Source organism: Fusarium odoratissimum (genome assembly GCF_000260195.1).
Source record: "Fusarium odoratissimum NRRL 54006 unplaced genomic scaffold supercont1.15, whole genome shotgun sequence".
Taxonomy (NCBI): Eukaryota; Fungi; Ascomycota; class Sordariomycetes; order Hypocreales; family Nectriaceae; genus Fusarium; species Fusarium odoratissimum.
In genome coordinates this window covers 605,530-625,158 of record NW_022158701.1, presented here as the reverse complement: position 1 = coordinate 625,158, position 19,629 = coordinate 605,530, and the positions used below count along the sequence as shown (strand labels likewise).

General features: G+C 49.1%; 5 protein-coding genes across 7 annotated transcripts; 3 read left to right on the top strand and 2 right to left on the bottom strand.

The window, feature by feature from the left end:
• Window positions 1-665: 665 nt before the first annotated feature.
• FOIG_09426 (uncharacterized protein) lies at window positions 666-8,282 on the top strand (the record flags this gene model as incomplete). Its single annotated transcript, XM_031209697.1, has 2 exons — window positions 666-3,182; window positions 3,230-8,282. The coding sequence occupies 2 exons, from the start codon at window positions 666-668 to the stop codon at window positions 8,141-8,143; spliced, it is 7,431 nt and encodes a 2,476-aa protein (XP_031060784.1). The 3' UTR covers window positions 8,144-8,282.
• FOIG_09425 (uncharacterized protein) lies at window positions 3,252-13,198 on the bottom strand (the record flags this gene model as incomplete). Of its 3 annotated transcripts, XM_031209694.1 has the most annotated exons (3): window positions 11,253-12,428; window positions 8,850-11,156; window positions 3,252-8,797 (listed from the first exon to the last, which is right to left on the bottom strand). In XM_031209694.1, exons 1-3 carry the CDS (start codon window positions 11,364-11,366, stop codon window positions 8,594-8,596), a joined length of 2,625 nt encoding a protein of 874 aa, XP_031060781.1. In that variant the 5' UTR covers window positions 11,367-12,428. The 3 variants fall into 3 exon arrangements, with proteins under 3 accessions (XP_031060781.1, XP_031060783.1, XP_031060782.1); XM_031209696.1 differs by having other exon boundaries at window positions 8,850-13,198; XM_031209695.1 differs by having other exon boundaries at window positions 8,718-11,156; window positions 11,253-12,095.
• Window positions 13,199-13,962: 764 nt separating this feature from the next.
• FOIG_09424 (uncharacterized protein) lies at window positions 13,963-15,098 on the bottom strand (the record flags this gene model as incomplete). Its single annotated transcript, XM_031209693.1, has 2 exons — window positions 14,133-15,098; window positions 13,963-14,077 (listed from the first exon to the last, which is right to left on the bottom strand). The coding sequence occupies exons 1-2, from the start codon at window positions 15,035-15,037 to the stop codon at window positions 13,963-13,965; spliced, it is 1,020 nt and encodes a 339-aa protein (XP_031060780.1). The 5' UTR covers window positions 15,038-15,098.
• A 660-nt stretch (window positions 15,099-15,758) lies between these two features.
• FOIG_09423 (uncharacterized protein) lies at window positions 15,759-18,417 on the top strand. Its single transcript, XM_031209692.1, has 4 exons — window positions 15,759-15,973; window positions 16,035-16,409; window positions 16,453-16,903; window positions 16,954-18,417. Exons 1-4 carry the CDS (start codon window positions 15,883-15,885, stop codon window positions 17,624-17,626), a joined length of 1,590 nt encoding a protein of 529 aa, XP_031060779.1. The 5' UTR covers window positions 15,759-15,882; the 3' UTR covers window positions 17,627-18,417.
• A 154-nt stretch (window positions 18,418-18,571) lies between these two features.
• FOIG_09422 (uncharacterized protein) lies at window positions 18,572-19,006 on the top strand (the record flags this gene model as incomplete). Its single annotated transcript, XM_031209691.1, has 1 exon — window positions 18,572-19,006. One exon carries the CDS (start codon window positions 18,572-18,574, stop codon window positions 19,004-19,006), a length of 435 nt encoding a protein of 144 aa, XP_031060778.1.
• Window positions 19,007-19,629: the final 623 nt, after the last annotated feature.

Below are 19,629 nucleotides of genomic sequence, written 5' to 3'. Positions count from 1 at the left end.
TGTCGGTGAACTTAGATGTATCAGGTCAGAGTGTAAGACTTGCAGATGCGAGGGGGCCAAGTATGTACAGCGGTTGGTAGAATGCAAAAGGGGAAAACTTGTGATGATGGATTTTGGGGGTTGATCCTTCAATACGATGTGCTATGACGAACTCTAACAAAGTTTCGAGTTTGGACCCGAGGGTATCAGCCGTGTTAATGGAAGAGTGACATCGTCGCGAAGATCAAGACCATCAGTATTTTAATCTGTCGACTTGAAACAGCTCAATTCACTTATCCAACCTTACCACTATATGTTGGTGTTCAATCTCGATGATTGTCAAAGCCAAGTACTAAAATAGGAGCAGACGCGCATTGCGGCACGTCATGGTGTGGTGATGGAGTACTGATCGCGGTCTCAATTCGTTGTGACCTCGAGTCACGGATACCTGGGCCCTGCTGCTTGAGCTGGGCGGGTCTGGGGTAGCTTGTACAACTGGCAGTTTTGGGGGCTGTGAGTTGGAGCACAGGATTCAAGATTTGGGATGCTTGAGGATGGAGGGCATGTCATAGAAGAATGGGCTTAAAACAAGAGAAGAGAAATGGTAGAATAACTCAAGGATCGCATCTTCAATTACCGATGCTCTTTTGAGCAGATCTTGTTGATAGCATCATCGGTTCAATACAATGTCTCCCCAAAGACGAAGCCTACCACGGCTCATCACCGACCTCTCCCACGACTCACCAGACCAACTCATAGAAGCGATAGCCTCAACACTCTCAATATCGCTCAACGACATTCTTCTCTTTGATTCATTCACCGAACTAGGCGGCGATGAAGAAGCAGCGGAACTCGTCCGTCAAACATGTCAAAGCAAAGGCTTCGATATTAAAAGCGACGACATAATGGCGTGTCAGACGCTAGCCGAGCTTCAGACAAGATGTACGCCAAAGTCTAGATCTGACTCGGTAGAGTCTTATTCTTCGTCTTCCAGCGGAAGTGTTAGGGGGGTTAGTGGTAGGGCTGCAGGGGGAACCTCAGCGGTGGACCCTAATTTGGAGAGCTTACTTCAGTCATTTCCCAGCGTCAGCAGCGTGTGCATGGTCTGGCCCAGAGCAGGCCCATTCGACGGCCAACTCGTTGCTCTTATTAAGATCGACCCTAGCCTCCAACTCCAGAGCAGTAGCAGCAAACCTCTACCTATCGACTCTGTTAGGGACGAGATTTCTTCACTTCGCATGGCCGTGCAGCAGCCCCAGATATGGATTCCCACCGACTTTGACTTTGACGATAATAAACGTGGCGCGCAAACATGGGTGCAGAACATGGACGAGATTACCTACAAGGAGGTCATGAAGCTTCAGATTCCTGCGCGACGGCGGATGGTAAAGAGACAAATGCCCAGGGTGGGGAGTGAGGATTTGGAGGTGTTTCCGATGAGTTCGATGCAGCAGCTTTACCTGGCCGCTGTTGAGAATGAGAGTGAGAGTGAGAGGTGGACGAAAGGGCTCATGGTTAGGGTTAAAGGCGGTGCGGAACCGGCTGATGTCGACGCTGCGATTGAAGCCATCGTCGCTAGGCATGATATGCTCAGAGCACGATTCGTCAAGGGCGATGAGTGGATGCAGTGTGTTGCTCCCAAAGGCACGAATTCCTACATCCTTTCGCATCATATTGATGTTGGTGAGGATGAGATACTCACGCTCATCAACGAAACCGAAGATACGATTGATCCATTCGATGGACCGGTTTTTGCGGCAATGTATATTCACAACCAGGACAAGCAGATGCTATACCTCGCGGCGCACCAACTCATTCTCGATTCACTATCCTGGAGGATCATTCTCAACGATTTGGAAGAGTTGCTCCAAAAAGGCACGCTTTTGTCGGAGGGCAGTGTGTCGTTTGAGCGGTGGATTGAGCATCAGGGCCATGAGATGGAGCAGAGGTTGTTTGAGCCGACACTTCCGTTTGATGTCTTCTCGGCGAATCTGGAGTATTGGGATCTGGATCAGGATGCGAATACCTACGGAAACTCAGACCGGTTGTCTTTTCAACTCACTGCGGAACAAGCGTACTCTCTGGAGCGATCATCGGCCCAGGTCTTGAGAACAGATTCGGCAGATGTTATACTCGCTGCACTCCTCCTTTCGTTCTGCCAGGTCTTTCCTGATAGACTTTTACCGACGTTATGGAAGCAGGAAAATGGGCGGGATGCTTCAGAGGGGGATTTTAACATTTTGGAAACGGTCGGGTGGTTCGCTTCACTATGTCCAATCGGTGTGTCTGTTGATCCAGAGACAGATTTGACTGAAGTCATCACTTTGATCAAGGATACAAGAAGGAGCATACCAAGATCAGGTGCTCCGTTCTTCAATTCCGAGTTTTCATCATCTCAAGGCGCAGCGACGAACACCCCCCTCGAAATCATCTTCAACACTGTCGATACTGCGAAACAACTTCAACGAAAGAACGGATTGTTGGAACCTATCGCCCTACCTGGCCAATCCCATCTCAAGTCCACCACTGGTTCCGATATTGGAAGGACCGCTCTTTTCGAAGTCTCAGCGATGATGGATAACGCTGGAGGTCAGATTGATGTGATGTACAGCAAGACCTGCAAATTCCAGGATAAGATCCAGACGTGGATTCAAGTCTTTGAGTATCAACTGCTCGAAGCTATTACGAAACTCGAATCTCACGAACCACGACTCACACTCTCCGACATTCCTTTAATCCAATCATCATATCAAGCTCTCGAGCGACTCACATCAGATCGAAGAATTAACGTCAAGGACATTGAGACGATACAGCCCATCACACCAGCCCAGCAAGAACTCCTCATCGCACAATCTCAAAACAGCGAATCCTTCCACGTCCATGTATCTCACGAACTCACCGGCTTGAACCACATTATTGATGTTACGAGGTTATGTGAAGCGTGGGAGGTCATTGTTGCAAACACACCTGCTCTACGGAGTATTTTCATCGATGCTGTTTCAAGAGAGGGTTTGTTTGATCAAGTTGTGCTGAAGAAAATCTCACCGAATATTCTATTCATTGAGACGATGGACCCGAGAGAAGCGATTGGCACGTTGCCGGGGTTGAATATGGGGTTTGGAGAGCCGAGACATAGACTTTCGGTGTGCTATAATCCTGAGGGGATGATGGTGAGGCTTGATGCTAGCCAGGCACTCTGCGATGTAAGTCCCCATTCACATACTCTCAAGTAAGGTGTTAACTGTGATAGTTGCCGAGTCTTCATCTCTTGATAGCGGAACTAAGCCGTGTCTACTCCGGTCAAGATCCCCAGGACAATTCATCGCTTCATAACACATATCTCCACCAGATAGCCTCCATCGACACAGCTTATAGTCTTGAAGTTTGGAAAACGAGCCTTTCCTACGCAACACCATGTATCTTCCCGCCCCTCTCGACCACTTCAAAGGATACGTTCCACACCGTTCCCTTTGATCTCGACATTCCGACCATGCAAATGCGCATGTTCTGCCAACAGAACCAAGTCCACGCCCAAGCTGTTTTCCAACTTGCTTGGGCTCTCGTCTTACGTGCCTTTGTAGGCATGGACGCTGTTACGTTTGGGTATCAATTCTCCGCGCGCGATGAACAACTCCTCCGTGGGATTGAAGAACTGGTCGGGAGTTTTGCAACCATTCTACCGTGTTATATCGAACTGCCGCCTTCCGCTTCTCTGGGACAGTGTCTTGCTATCGCGGGAGAAGGGTATGCCAATGCGAGGAAGCATGATAATCTCACCATGTCTGAAGTTCAGCATGCGTTGGGGCTCAAGGATAAGAGGCTGTTCAACACTTGCCTTTACTTTCATGAGGAGAATAATCTCGTCGCGGGCGATGAGTTGATAACCACGCCTTTGACATGTGGGCGCAAGACGGACTGTGATGTGTCCCTTACGCTTATGTTTATCAACGATCGTTTACACGTCAACTTCACATCCCGACATCTCTCAACTTCTCAAATTCAGAGTGTTATGAATAGTTTTCACTCAGCCTTAACGCAAATCCTCACGACACCCCAAAAGCTCATCGTGGAGACAGATCTTCTTACAGATAGGGACTACGCCCAACTCGTCGTTCAAGACTGGGCCACCCAATCTCAAAAAATCTCATCCTGTCTCCACGATGTTATTCTTCAGCATAGTCTTCTTCGTCCAGACGCAGAAGCTGTCTGTTCCTGGGACGGCGACATAACATACGCCCAACTCTCAACGCTCGTTTCACGCCTGAAAACATACCTCGTCAATCTCGGCGTCGGACCAGGAACTATAGTCCCCGTCGTTCTCGAAAAGAACCATTGGGCGCCTGTTATAATCCTCGCTGTTCTTTCAGCCGGTGCCAGTTTCGCAGCGTTGGATTCGCAGGATGCTAGTACGGTGAAATCGACTATTGATTACCTCAATCCTCATATCGTTCTGGCGACTGAGACGGCTTGGAAGGATTTGAGTTCGTTGGCGATCAATCTTGTCATTGTTAATGATACATTCTTCGCAATGCTGACGCCGTATCTTTCGACGATGGGACAAGAGACAAGTCCTGACCACGCAGCGTGTGTATTTGTCACGCCTAAGAAATCAAGGAGTATTTTCTTCACGCATGCTTCGCTACTCTCTGCATTCTTCGCCCAAGGACCAGCGTTGAAACTCAACAGCGAAAGCCGCGTTCTTCAACTCTCAGCCTTCAACGTCGATATCTCCCTGGTGGAAATTCTTGGAACTTTAGTCCACGGTGGTTGTGTCTGCATTCCCTCAGCACACGAACGAAGTAACGATATTGCGAGTGCCATGGCTCGAATGGATGTGACGTGGTCGTACATGACAAGTCTTATCGCGAGGAGCATCCATCCAGATTCAGTACCGAGTTTACGAACGCTGTGTTTTCGAACGAGAAAACTGGATCCTGATACATACATGCCGTGGATGGAAGATCATGATATTCTCCTTGCGTATGGCGCACCGGATATTTGTCCCCTCGGCATTTCAGTCACGGAAGTTGAGAAGGATAACAGTTTGGACGTCATTACGCCACCGGTCACAGGTCGTTTTTGGGTTCTTAATCCTGATAATCCTAAGAAGCTCATGCCTGTCGGTGCGATTGGTGAATTGGCCATCGACAGTCCTCTCGTTACGCCTCATCGCTTTGCACTGGACAGGCCTCTCGTTGCACCAGATTTGGAGGGTGAGCGACAGAGACCTCGATATCTCAAGACAGGGCATCGTGTGCGCTATCTCGACGACGGAAACGTCCAGTTCATTTCTAGCGTTCGTGACGAGGTTAGAGTCGGAGGTCTAATGGTCGACGTCGCGCAAGTTGAACAACTCATGCGTCGTTGTCTAGGCCAAGGCATCGATGTAGTCGTTGACTCCGTCACCATGCGCGACACAGGTCCTTTGCTGGCTGCGTTTCTTCAACTCGGTCACGCTATGCAACCTAATGAGAATCTTCACACTCTCACCCCTGAGACTCGAGAACGGACGTACATCGCTAAGAAGATGTTTGAAGCATCCCTCGAGAATCCTTCGTCCAACACACCCCGTCTTCCACGGCACTCTATCCCTGCAGTGTTCATCCCCGTTAGAGCATTTCCAATGTCAACGTCTCTAAAAGTCAACCGGCGAAAACTCCAACGCAGTGTCGCTAATCTCTCGACTCACGATGTCCTGCTTATGTCGCACGTTCCTAATCCAGGAGAAATCCAACGTGTAACCCTCTCGCAAAAGCCCCTGCCCTTGACAGGCCCTGAGGAAATGATGCGTGAAATGTGGGCAAATACTCTTGGTATTTCAGTCTCTGCTGTGAAAGGCTCAAGTACTTTCTCATCAGTCGGTGGGAATAAGTACCTCGCTGCTCACCTCGTCATCGCAGCTCGCAAATGTGGTGTTTACATCTCACTATCTGATCTGTTGGGTGAACGGTCACTTACCGAGATATGTCGCTCTGCTGAGTCTTCTACGAGGAAAGTCTCAGCTCGAAAACAAGTCGCGAGGAAGATTGATACGAAATTCGTCAAGGAGGTCATCGCGCCGCAGCTTGGAGTTTCTTCACCTGATGTTCTTGACTTCACTGAAGCGACCTCCCAACAAGTCCGCGCTCTTGAACTAGGGATGTTTCCAAACCGAGCTGATATAATCTGTCTCGCGCTTCGTTTCAACGGTCCCATTGATACATCGCGTCTCGAAACAGCTTGTAAAGGACTGAGCGACATGCATGCTATTCTCAACGTAGCGTTTATTTCGCACCTTCACACGGTTTATCAAGTCCACTGCGCTTCTTTCAAGCCGCCATTCTCAACCATTTCTTGCAGTACAGGCTCTCTTGAAGAAGTCACGCAGAATCTCATCAAGGACCATCAATCTCTACCTTTTGACCCAACGACACCTGTTACGAACTTTACATTCTTAAATGCAGAACAACAAGGATGCTTGGTTATTCGCCTAAGTACATCTCAAATCGACGATGTAGCCGCTCATTTACTCGTTCACGAACTCACAGCTCTCTACGAAGGAGACGATACGACTGACGTACCGAGATCTTCGTATCTTGACTACACGCGCGCTTCACGAGTAACGCGTGCTCAAGGTCTAGAATACTGGAATGTTCAACTTGAGAATGCAAAGATGACAAAAATCATCGCTCACACACGCCCTGCTGCTCCAGCGTCTCTGTCTGAGATTCGAACGGTAAAACATACAACTTCTCTAGGCCATCTATCCTCCTACGGCATGACTCCTGATGCAGCGCTAAAAGCATCATGGGCCATCGTCCTCTCAACACTCTCATCCTCCCACGACGTTCTCTTCGGCGAAGTCATCCACACTTCAACCCCGGATATCGTCGGTCCCATGACAAACATCCTCCCTGTACGAGTCCAATTCCCTTCCAGTCACAGCACACCCCTCGATCTCATGAACTGCATCCAACTCCAGCGCCAATCCCACTCTCGCTTCGAAACATTCGGATTTCAAGAACTCATCAACAAATGCACAAACTGGCGCGCCTGTACACGCTTCAGCACCGTCGTTCAGCATCACATCCCTGGACCGCACGATGGATCGTCGACGATGAATATCGACGGTGCGACGTTTACGTACAAGATGGTAGAAGCGTGGACGAGGGACTTTCCAGATCTTTTTGTAAGGTCGAGCATTGAGGCGAATGATCGTGTTATTCTGGAGATCAGGTACTCTGAGGAACGACTTACTGCTGCGTTTGTGCAGAGTTGTTTGAGTTTGCTTGTTGCGGCGTGGGAGACCATTATGCATCCTGAGACGATTCATCAACCGATGGTTCACTCGTCAGATGAGATTTCGAGATCACAGAGGCAGATCCCTTTACCTGCGACACAACCCCCTCAAGGACCGCCCGTTGAATCGCTTGATGCGGCTCAACGCACGGATCTTCAAGTTTCTATCGTCAAGGCCTGGGATAAGGTTATAAAACCTTCTTCCACAAGCATCCCAAAAGATAAAATCCCCACGACACCATTCTACGCTATCTCTGGCTGCATTCTTCCCGCACACACTCTCACAGCTGAACTCAACAACGTCCTCCCCGTTAGCATCACATTGGAAGACGTCCTCGCCCATCCAAGCATGCACTCTCAACTCGAGCTCCTAACACGTCTTCTCCCTCCCAAGTCAGACTCTGGATCTTTACTCCGCCCAAAGTCAAAGTCCGGTCCCGAGCGCTCAACGACAACAGCACTTCGCAACGGGCTACGAAATCTCAAGAACAGAAATAGCATGCTAAGTCTGAAAAGCAGCTGGATCAAAAACAAGCGTCCCTCAACAGCGCACTCGGACGATGAGCCTGTCCCCGTTATCCCAGAGACAGTACCGGAAGCGCCCGTTCAAGAAGTCCTCTCGCCCATCCCAACGATTGTAATTCCGGAGATTGGGTCTTCAGATACACCCGTTAGTTCAAGCGGGCCAATGTATGAACTCGACGGCGGTCCCGTTCTCGGCGATAGTCGAAGTAGCGGAGGATCATCGTGGAGAACAGTTGAAGAGGGAAGTTTGATGAGTCCTGTCAGCCCAGTGAGTCCAGGACGGAGGGTGTCGACATGGGGCAGTATGTTTGAACTACCCATGAGAGGACTGTCACCATTTGGAAACAGGTCACCGAGATGATACACTCATTGTTGATTTCTTCTGTGGCGCTATGCCTGTTGAAGCTGATGGATAATGATGATAATGTCTTATTTCTTAGTTTTGGTAATATGTAGATAATGAAGGATACCCATTGAACCAACTCCAGCTCGCTTGTGAACACCCATGGCTGTACGAGTAAATGAGCCCAAACTGCAGACTTTGAACGAACTGATTCAGCTAACACCATGCTAATCCCCAGCTTCACTATATCACATACCAAACACTAAAATGTGCAAACGAATTGTCCTCGAATACAACCTCTTGGTTTTTTATACAATATCTGTCCCAACAGACAATCTCTATATCAATGCAACCGGGGTATATAAATCTTCCAGGTAATTCAAAAATGTCACAATACAAAAAACCGCACGCTCGAATCCCATATACATTGCGCCAAATCATCTCATCGTGATGCCCCAGTCGAGGCGGCTAGTGGAATTCACCCACCCGAGGACCGAAGTAATCCGTGCCCTCGAGAGGTTGAAGGGGACAGGCGTCGTCCTCGCATCCCACGTAGCCAACTGTGTTGCCCCACCAGTTGAACTCGGTGCCTTCAAGCTGGAGGGAGAAGAAGATGATGATGCCTGCAATGGCGATACCGCAGGACCAGGCTGCAGAGAGCACGAAGTTGTACTGCAACTGTTAGTATTGTTTCGTGAGTTTGGAGAATTTTGAGGCAACTTACTTTAGACCACAAGCCGAGGTAGCGCGACTTGAGATAAATCCAGGAAAAGTACGCAATGGGTACCGAGGGCCAGACATACGACATGTTGTAAGGTGCCCAAACGATACCTCCATACATGATAGCCACAGGGTGAATCTGTCTTGTCCAGGTCCAGTTGGGGAACCTCTTGTTGATAGCCCAAACAGCCAGAACAACCACAACACCCAGAGGGAAACCAATCAAGACCTCAGTGTAGAGACCGTTCTTTCCAAAGATCTTGCTAGGTCCAACAGTACCCCAAAGAACTGAAGCAGTAAAGAAAGTGTTGACACTGGGGCAGGTCATCTTCCACCGGGCATCCTCAGTGCAGACTCCCTCGATCTGGGTCATCTGGAAGTTGAGAACACCAACGCAAACAAAGGTGCTGATAAAAGTAGCGATGATCTGAGCGAAGAAGGTGTGTCGAGGAGGAATCTTGACGTAGTGAGCAAGCTTGAGATCGTTGGAGAACATGACAGCATGGGCGCAGGTGACGTAGCCAAAAGACTTGAAGTAGTTCATGGCCAGAGCATTGCCTTCAACGAAGGAACCTCCAATAAACTCAGCGAGAACTGTCAGAGTGACCTCAATACCAGTCATGGCCTTGATGATGCCGACGGGAATGACAAACACAAGGCAAAGTGCAAGACCGTAGAAAATGACACCAGGTGAAGTGTGGGTGTCCCAGCCAGCAATACCAGAAATACCAAATGCAATAGCGCAAACAAGGCAAACCATGTACCACCACTCAGGAACTTCACGGTAGGCCTTCATGAGACGAGTGTGAACATCGAGGTCGTGAACCTCCTCCGCGCGCTTCGACTTCCTCCTCATGCTGTTGAAAAGACCCTTGAAGCCAGTAACAATTTCGCGTCGATGGAACAGAAGAGCATAGGTAAGGGTCGAAGTGTAGATGCCGAAGAAGAAAATGTAGATAACAACGTTTCCAGCGCCCAGGAAGGGGGGAGAGTAATCGGCGTATTTCTCGGCATCGAAGAGTCCTCGGTCGTTGATAGCTCGAGTGACGTTGTACAGCTCGCCCCAGCGATCGTAGACACGGTTGGTGTTGATGGGAAGATACCCAGTGTTGTAGATGTTGGAGTACCAGAGGCCGAGAACCACCCACATGGAAATGAAAGCACCAACAAATCGGTTGAAAGTACTGAAGAAAGGAACCATAAGAGGGTCAGCAGAATCCCAGAGGAGAACGTTCCAATCCCATGTTGGGAACGGGTTGATGCCAAGACCGTTGTTGAAACCGGTGATGGTGTTGAGGTCACGGTTATAGGGATCAATCCAGGACATCCAGCTGAAGTTGGAGAGCGAGGTCCAGATGTAGTTAGGGAACCAGAACCAGACAAACATAGCACCGAACATGACATAAAAGAACTTGATACGAGAAACGCGCCAGATCTTGGCAAAGGGACCCTGTACCGGGGAGTTGTTGTCGGTATGGAAAGCCGAGTTGAGCGCAATAGTAACCAAAGACGCAGGCCAAACGCAGTACGAGGGATAAACGAGGAAGCGACGGCAGACACCAGCCATTCCATAGCCGATGAAGTTGGTGCTCAGCGCGATCAAAATCTGGTAGGCGAAGTGGGATGCATATGGCTGGTTGAAGTACTGGGGCAGATACTGGACCCAGATGATCAAGTTCGTATAGGGAGTGTTATACGCAACGTTGGCCATGATGGTGATAAGCATATGCTCCTTCTTGGAAAAGGGCCCTGGGTTGAGGGAATGGCGCACACCGAAGAGAGTGATGCCATAGTCAGGAAGCCACCTTTCGAAACCTTTGCCAATTGGATATGAGAGCAGCTGAGCGACATTGGCCATGATGCGAATGGCAGGTTGGCGAATATCGAAAAGCTGATTGGTGAAAGCAAGAAGCATTGAAAAGACGAGACCGATTGTCCAACTTCGAATGGTTGATGAAGGGATGGAAGTATCATCCTTGTTCTCGACGACGGCACGAACTTCGGCATAGGGGCTGTTATTTGTGATGAGAGCAGCCTCGAGCTTCATCTCCTGCACCAGACTCTCGTGCTTCTCGGGGTTCGTAAAGAGTTCATCGTTCTCGAGAAATGCCTTGATCTTTTGGATAACTACGAGTGGAAAGTTGGGATCCTTCTCGTGGATGCGATAAACGCGAGCCATTATGTGGCGCACATCTTCTAGTGTGTACTTTGAGGCCAGTTCGCGAGCCTCGAGAAGGTCATCCTCGGTGACGTGAAGGTCCTGCTCGGTGGTTTGGAAGTCGGGCATGTCATCCTGATCGTAGGAGAAAGACTGTTGAGGTCCTATGTGTCAGTCTAATTGATCCGCAGTAGGTTCGGGTCCAAACGAAGCAAGCAGCGCAAAGCAAGGCAATGTAACTAGACTCACCTCGTCAAACTCGGATGATGAATCGCTGGCGACATTGTGCTGAGCCGGAGGCAATGGGTCAAGAGGGATCTCTTGAGCCACTCCTGTGGAAACCCTCTTTTCGTTGTCGGCCATGGCCAAAGGCCTCCTTTACGCAATGGATCTTGAATTCCACCAATCTCAATGGCCGTACCAAAGTCCCTCGACCTGGGGTCGCTCTTTATGCGTCTTTAGTCGATTGCGCGAACGGAAGAATTGACCGAGGCGATGATGATGGTCAAGCGACAAACGTTGATGCGGTAATTCGAATCGTGACAAGGAATTCGAAGTGTTCGTGATGGTGCTGTTGAGGCGATTGTGGTGGTCGACAAGAACGAAAGAGTGACGAGATGGCGCGACAGAACAAGGCTCGCGGATAAACGAGAATGGGGGGAGTCGGTATTGAATACGTTTACCACGAGTGAAGTGAGTGGTAAAAAGCAGGTATTCTAGCGTAGTCAAGGCGAGGCACGTTGCGTGGGTGGTCGGATCGAGAGTCGAGTCAAGTCTAGACGAGTGGAACAAGGTACGCGTGGCGCTACCGTCGGTAGATAACTCTCAGCCAGCAGGTATCGCGAAAGGAAGGGAAATGAATACCCAGCAGAGGAAAAGGCGAAGCGAAGCCCAGGATGAGGAGAAGAGCCTGTGAAAGGTACGAAAGAGGTGACGAAGAAAAGAGGAGGAGAATATCGGAGTCCGGCAAAGAGCCAAGTCAAGCGTGAGGGAGGGTGAGCGAAATGGAAATGACGGGATGGACGAGATTCGCAAAGCAATTGGACTAGAAGCAGAAGCAAGGGCCCTGAAGTGAACGAGAGCTACAGTGAGAAGAGACGGGGAGCGTTAGGGGAGTGGCGGGACCTGGACAGACGCAAGACAGGGCAGGTCAGGATTTTCGGTGGAGAATTGTGAGAGGAGAGATGCAGTCTGATTGGTCTGGAGAGACACGAGCCGGGGGGCTTGGGCTAGCAAGGAACCCCCAAAAAAAAGGCTCGGGCTCGGAACTAGGGAGCCGTAGTCCAAAAGCAAGCAACCCAACGGCAAAGACGGCAGAAGATACTTGCCGGGTATCACTCTGTGACTGAGAGATATAGGTACCTACCTTGAGCCGATTCATCAAGCACTCAGCACCTCGGGCAGGGCAATGTCTCTGGTCTCTCTACCATACCTATAGCATTGTCTCTCTGGGTACTGTCCACTGTGTCCATTATATTCCTTGATCTTGAAAGACAAGACAAGACAAGACAGACTTGGCAATGGCTGCGAATGAGGCGGGAGGAATCAGTCACTACCCCTTGGCTCCTGGTTGGTCCCCTTCTCCATGTCTTGGCGCTATCGTCAAAGTGGAACAGCCACCACCAGCACCACCTGCAAACTACACGGCCACTCCGTTGATGATGACTGAATAGGATCAATCTCAGGTAATACATTATCTCAGATATTCAGATATTCGATTGATGATATCTCGTCTTCATCAACATATATCTCTGGACGTGTTTGTTGTTGTGTCGTGGTTGAGTGACATCTCAGGTACGTACCTCCTCGGAACTGACGGCACGGCTACCGGCCTGTTTCGTCTCGGCGCTGTCCTGTCACTTCTCCAGCTCTCACAGTGATTGTCGCTCGCTGTCCCTCTCACGCCGATTACCCGGCATCAAGCCACCCAAGGAAATCTACAGTTTCCTTTCCACTCGTAACATCAACGAAACATGCCCCTTGCTCCTCATTGGTCTCTTCGCATTGATTCATCAACAACTTCAAAAGAACACGGGTCTCGGCACGACTTTCAATTGTTTGCTCAGAACTGTCGTGATTGTGTGGGGTAGGATTCAATGTGAGGTACGAGCTGCATCGTATGTACGTACGCCCATGGATGGATGGTACTGTACCACAACGGCACACCAAGGCAAGGCCATGCCGACTGACATGACAGTATTCTTAGCGATAGTCATCCAAGACCTGGTTGTAGATCTTTTAGTGTGTCGACAGATCAGCATTGAGCTGACTCATGTGGTATAGGGTGGGTAGCTTTGTCCGACTTCACATCACTCAACCACTCGTACACTTGACACCATCAATTACGCGAAGGGTCAGAAGACTAATAATAAGCTTGTGTCAAGGTATTTTTATTTGATGTCAGAGAATTCTTATTTTAATGGAGCATACTGTGCAGTGCCGTAGACACTGAGATAAATAGTGTCTGGCTCCATCATACTGCTTGCACCACCCATGATTTGATGCTTCGTAATACAAAACAGTTCCGCGTGTGATGGAAGAGAGCTTTTCTTAAATCAGATAACAAATGCGATCTGATCTGAAACTCTACAAGTAAAGTCGCATTCATCCATGAGTCCTCAGATAGTACAGTTATGGTATCAGCCAACGTGATGTGAGTAAACTCTCCGATGGAGGTCCCGCGTATGGCACCAGAAGACAATGAACATGTCGAAGAAGGTGGCTGCGTTCCGTTCCAGAGAGAAACTCGAATCTTGGGTAGTTCAGAATATCTGGTCTAGAATAGTTTATGTGCATGTTGGTTGGCTCTAATCGTTGGTCTATAGTCAGAGGTGATACCAAAGCAAGGAGATTAATTATTAGTCTATCAGTCTATATTCCCAGATGCCCAGTCCCGCTTATACCCAACAAGATAGTCAAAACCCTTGGAACTCCTTCAAAAGACGCATCGCTCCGTCCCTCAGAGCGAGTTCAAGATACCGTCAATGTCGGCAAAGGACAGAAGCTTGTTCGTCTCATACCAGACCTTATCCGCAAAGGCCTTACCCTCCTGCGTATACAAGAACTTGGTGTAACTGAGAAAACTGGTTAGTCATCGGTTATGCCTAGAACTCATGAGGTTCAACTTACTGGTGAATTCTCCAATCCATGATATAAGACCCATGGGTCTCCTTGCCCATAACAACACCAGCTTGCACAAATGTACTAGCTCCGTTCTTGATGCTCCGAGCAATAAGAAAGTTTACCAAAACAAAGATGTACTGAATGATGATGTTTCCCTGACCGCGTGTCAAGCTAGTTCCGCCAACCATACCTGGATCAACGAGGTTGACGATCACATCTTCGGCTTTGACGCGCTCGACTAGTTTTACTATCCAGAAGTGTGCGAGAGCCTTGGTCCTGGAGTATGAAGGAAGTGCATTCACACCAGAAGAGAAAAACGCTTCGTTGTCGAAGAATTCCATGACGTTCTCGTCTTTGGCGTTGGGAAACTCGGCCGCTAGAGCTGTGCCTGAGTTGACGATCGTGAGATGTCCCGGTTGACCAGCTGGAGCCTTTTGCTTGAGTGTGGGAAGAAGCAGTGTGGCGAGAAGAACGGTAGAGAGGTAGTTGACCTGGAACGAAACCTCATGGCCCTCAGGACTAAGTTCGAACTTTGTCATTTGTATACCAGCGTTGAGAATGACAAGATCAATACGATCAAGAGTCTCGCACTTTTTCGCAAAGTCTTGAACGCTCTTGTATGTGTTCATATCGACCTGCCAGACGAGGATCTCGGCACTGGGATACTTGGCGCGGAGGGTTGCTGCTGCGGCTTCACCCTTGGAGATACTTCGGACAGCGATGATGAGACGCTTGAGGTTCATGGCGAGAAACTGCTCTGCAGCGCCATAACCAATGCCGGTGTTTGCGCCAGTGATGATGATAGTGCTTTCTGAAAGGGATATGTCCTTGGGGAGGGGGGCGGGCTTGGTGATTTGGGAGCGGAAGAAGCGGTAGTCATCTGGGGTGAGTTCAAGAGACTTGGGAGCCATTGTGTGGATGTTGAATGTGGACTGTGGGGTAAGTCTGAATAAAAGTGATGATAGTTGATTGATAATGTAGTCTTGTTATTGTAAGAGCTGATGATTGTGTTTGTGATGTTCTGAGCATGATCCAAAGACGTGGACATTCATCTCTTTTATGTCTTTTAGAACTACACTCGACATCATGGATTTAAAGCACATGTTCGCGAATAAACCGAAAAAGGGAAACAGTTCTCAATTCTATGATGTCTTGGGTGGTAGTGTGCGGCACTGTTGACGACAACATCTCTGTGACAAAGATTGATGTGGGAACCGTTTTAGGAAAGCAATAGATTGCATGCCAAGAGTTTATCTTTGGAAGGATCGAAAGAAGCATTGCATTTGCGGGCCTCCATGAACTTGTCTGCGTCTTATTCGACGTTCGGACAGGCTCTCAATGCCCGAGACCGTTGGCTTGAGTACGATGAAGGAAGCGGGGCAGATGCATCTCGGACGAACATTAGGGCGAGAGGCAGGCAAAATACGAGCGCCAGTGAAATGGCAGATTCTGCGGTAAAGATGACTCTATCATTCTGTCAACCTTTTTAGCCGGCGATCGGCCTTAAGCTCAATCGCCAACCCGACACTAAGCCCTGTGCTCTAACCAAAATAGGAAAACAATCGTGTCTTGGCAAGATGATGCTGACAGGTCCTCCCCAGGAGCTCGATTGCTTTCCGTAAAGAGTTAACAATCTCATCTCATCTCATCTCGACTCAACTCTTTACTCATCAATCTAAGCTTCATTCAGCGTTTTGTGAAGCCATCAAAGTTACTGGCTTGAAAGAGGATACCTTTGCATAATCTCCGAGTCATCATGCTGGAGCCTTTCTTACAACCAGTCCCCGTCCCGGAATCACTCCCAGTACGGGCTAAGCCACGAGCTCGAAAGCCTCGTCAACAGGGTCGTGAGTCATCCCCCGGATTACAAATGATGGGCTTCATTACAGTAGTACTGATCCAGTACAGCCAAAAAGTTCGAGTTCGTCTCTTCAGACCCAGTGGGCAAACCAGCACCTGAATCTCGCAAGTTCATCCGCAGCCATGTAATGCGCGGCAAGAACACAAAAAAGTCACCCCCAAAACATCCAACACTCGATGTTAGAGTCGATGCTCTCCCCGGAGCTAATGACGATGTGGAGGAGCTAGATCGCCCTGCACCCCTGGCGATCACTTGCTGCACAGATGCCATGTGGACTGTTGGCCATACACATGCTCGCCAAGACAGAGCTTGGGTTGAGTCGCCTTCTCTTATGGTGCAACTAGTCAAGCCCCCGCCTGATCTGGATCTTTTCACGTTTGCTACACCCCTTGGTAAAGATTCGAGGTACTATATTTATAGATGTAAGGTTCCCACTTATGGTCCGTCATGTAGCTAATGTTGTAGTTCTTACTACCATCAAGGAGACTATGTACCCTGCAGAATGGTGTTTCGATCCTGACGTCGAGAAGGTATGCTGGTTCCGCTGGCTGCTAGAAGATCCGGCCTACTTGCACTGCATCTGTTTTATGGTCAGCGCCTTTCAAGATCTTATCAATATGCAGTCATTACTTGGTCGTGGGAAATACGAGACTGGATGGGGCGGAGAGTTCTCAGCATCAACACGAAATCGTCTCCGGCATACCATCAAACTCCTGCAAGAAAGGCTGCAAGACCCTGCCAAGCAAGTCGAGGATGCAACTACAGCGACGATCATATCGTTGGCTATGATGGCTGATGCGATGGAGGACGCTCAGGCCTTCGAAGCTCACTCGAATGGCCTTCGACGGATCGTCAAGATGAGAGGTGGTTTACAAGGATATACACATAATCGGCAACTACAGATCAAGCTCTGTCGGTGAGTTCTATCCCCCAATCCGGCACTACCAAATACTAATACTGTGGCAGTGTCGACCTCGGATGGTCCATCAGAAACGGCTGCAAACCCGAGATCTACAGCGGCAAACCAGCATGGGAACCTCTCCTAGAAGCCTTTGGAACCGTAGCCTGCTCTTTCGAGATTCAAGAACCATCTCTGGACTTCATGAACGTCTACTACACCTGGGACTGGAGATTGCAAAACACTTTCAAAGATCTTCGAGACTTTTCCGCCCTGGCTAACAGATACTCGCCGAGTGCCAAGAAGCTCAAACCCGAAGCGTTCCAGGAGATCATGCTGTCAATTCAGTATCGACTTTTACAACTTGACTTTTCTCAAGATCCAGCGCCGATACAGGAGGCGCTGCGTATTGGACTTCTTGCTTATGAGTCAACCATCTTCTTGCAAATACAGGGCATGAAACTACAGTCCGACTCGTTCAGTCGACAGTTCCGCGATGCCATTCAGGCAACGCCCGTGCAAGGCGAAGCCACCGCCAACATCAAGCTTTGGCTTCTTGTGGTGGGGTCTATCATTGTCTTTGACAGCAGTGAAGATTGGCTTGTGCAGTCGATACACAGTTTGGCTGGACGACAGAGCTGGGAGGATGTCCGGGAGCGTGTGAGGGAGGTTATGTGGATTGATATCATTCACGATGTCCCTGGTCGGAAGGTCTTTGAAGCGACACAAGCATATATATGAAGTGGGAGCACAGCGGGATAAAGGTCACCTATGCAGGCCTCCATCTCTCGTTCAGCCCATAACAACAGAAGCTATGGCAAACCACATACTGTAACGCAAATTTGACTACATACTCTCCGTGAAGCAAATGTCGGGCTATGCTCCATGACGGGCTGGGATGCTACCTCAAAGACCCAGGTCATGCTTAGCCCAGTGTTGCATAAAGCCATATACAATGAAAGGCTCGTTTCCCCTCTAGTCCCGGGAAACGATGGGATGACCATTTCATCAAAGACCCTGCCTCAAATTAAGCGAAAGTTCATAGAAACATGCAGTTCAGCTAACCGATACACGCAGAAGCCATATTCAACAACTCCAGCCTGCCAGTTCCGTCCGCAATGGTAAATTCATTGATGAAACCTGGATTGCTATTGGCCTTCTGGTGATGAATCTTCAGTCCTTTCTACGCCACTGTTCTTTGTTCTCTGGGTAGAAGCATGGAGTTATGCACAGCTTTCACGGCTGCTAACGCAGCTTGCTACATCTACGCAGCTGTCCACGATGACTTGTTACTATTATGCTGCCTTATACCTCACTTAAACATCTATGCTTTTTTATCTTGCTGTCGAACCCAGCTGTACGTTCAGGGCGAGGCGGTCATCTGGCGGTATATATCTACGAACAAAGGTAAGGCGGGATTCCTTCCAGAAGTCAAGACATGTGTATTTAGTATGGGAAACATCGCATTCACTTGATGATCTAAGTGAAGTTATCTTGAGAGATATAAATACAAGTCGTAATCGTCAACTCAGTTTCTTAAATACAACCTCTTCTCTTCAACAGCCAAGACCAGAATAAAACAACTTCCACAGACCAGTCAACCAACTTCCTCACTTCAGCACACAATCCGAGAACAACTCAACTCAAATTTTCATACCACGAACTCACACAAGTCACCTACTCATCATGTCTGACTACTCTCCCTCCTCCACCTCCCCTTCGGAGACCCTCTACAACACAGAAAACCGGATCCGCTCCCCCACCCGCGGCACGAAGAGCTCTATCACCGACGACATCGTCGTCCTTGACCCGCGCAACGTCCAGCAGTGGCAGCTGGACGCGGCCTCAGCCCGGGCAGAGGGCACCACCAACAAGCTAGAGGCTCGCCTCGACAAGGCGACTGCCGAGAACCTTGCGCTCGACAGCGAGGCCGCTCTCCTCCATTATGAGATGGACGGTATTTTTAGTTTGCGGAAGGAGGACTTGGAGAGAGATCAGCGGCGTCACAACCGGGCCTTGCTCTTCTGTGTTTTGGCTGTTTTTGCGGGGTTTCTCTGGTCTTGGGTCTTTCAACGTGGTGCCAATGAGGTCTTTGAGCTCTTCAACAGCGACCTTTCCTAAGGCTTTGGGGTAATAAAGGGGGGGAGAACTAAAGGGAACATGCGATGAAGGAATTAGAAGAAGTAGTGGATCTGGATGGGCATGAAGGTGAGATGTGGTATTGCTCCTATCGCTACACATGAGTATTTCATTTTGTTTGTGTTTGGGACTCATAGATGGGTGGGTGTTCAGATTGCGTAAATACACGCTTGGGTTGCGATAATCTTTACAGTTCATTCTGCCATCATCACCTCTGGTTTGACTCGTGTCTAGCACTCGCATGTAACAACACAGGCTCAGGAGGTACTGTTGGCATAAGGTGTTCACATCTTCACTCAGACCTCGCCTCTGAACAGTCAAGTGATACCACAAGCTCACGAGAGAGACGTTGGGATGTTTTCGCAATAGAGTCTACTATTCGAGCTTCACTAGCTTGTGCCTGCTTGGGATGGTGTCGCCAGCATCATCGTCGAGCAACGCGACGCTACGTTAATATCGCTGCCCCAGCCAGTCAGTCAACGAGCACCTATTCATTGGAAAGAGGCTCAATTATCGGATAGTTCTGATACGATAAAAGGCTAGAGATTTAGCTCTCATTGAGATATGGTTGATTTCCCCTTGTGTGTTCTGGCATCAGATCTGTG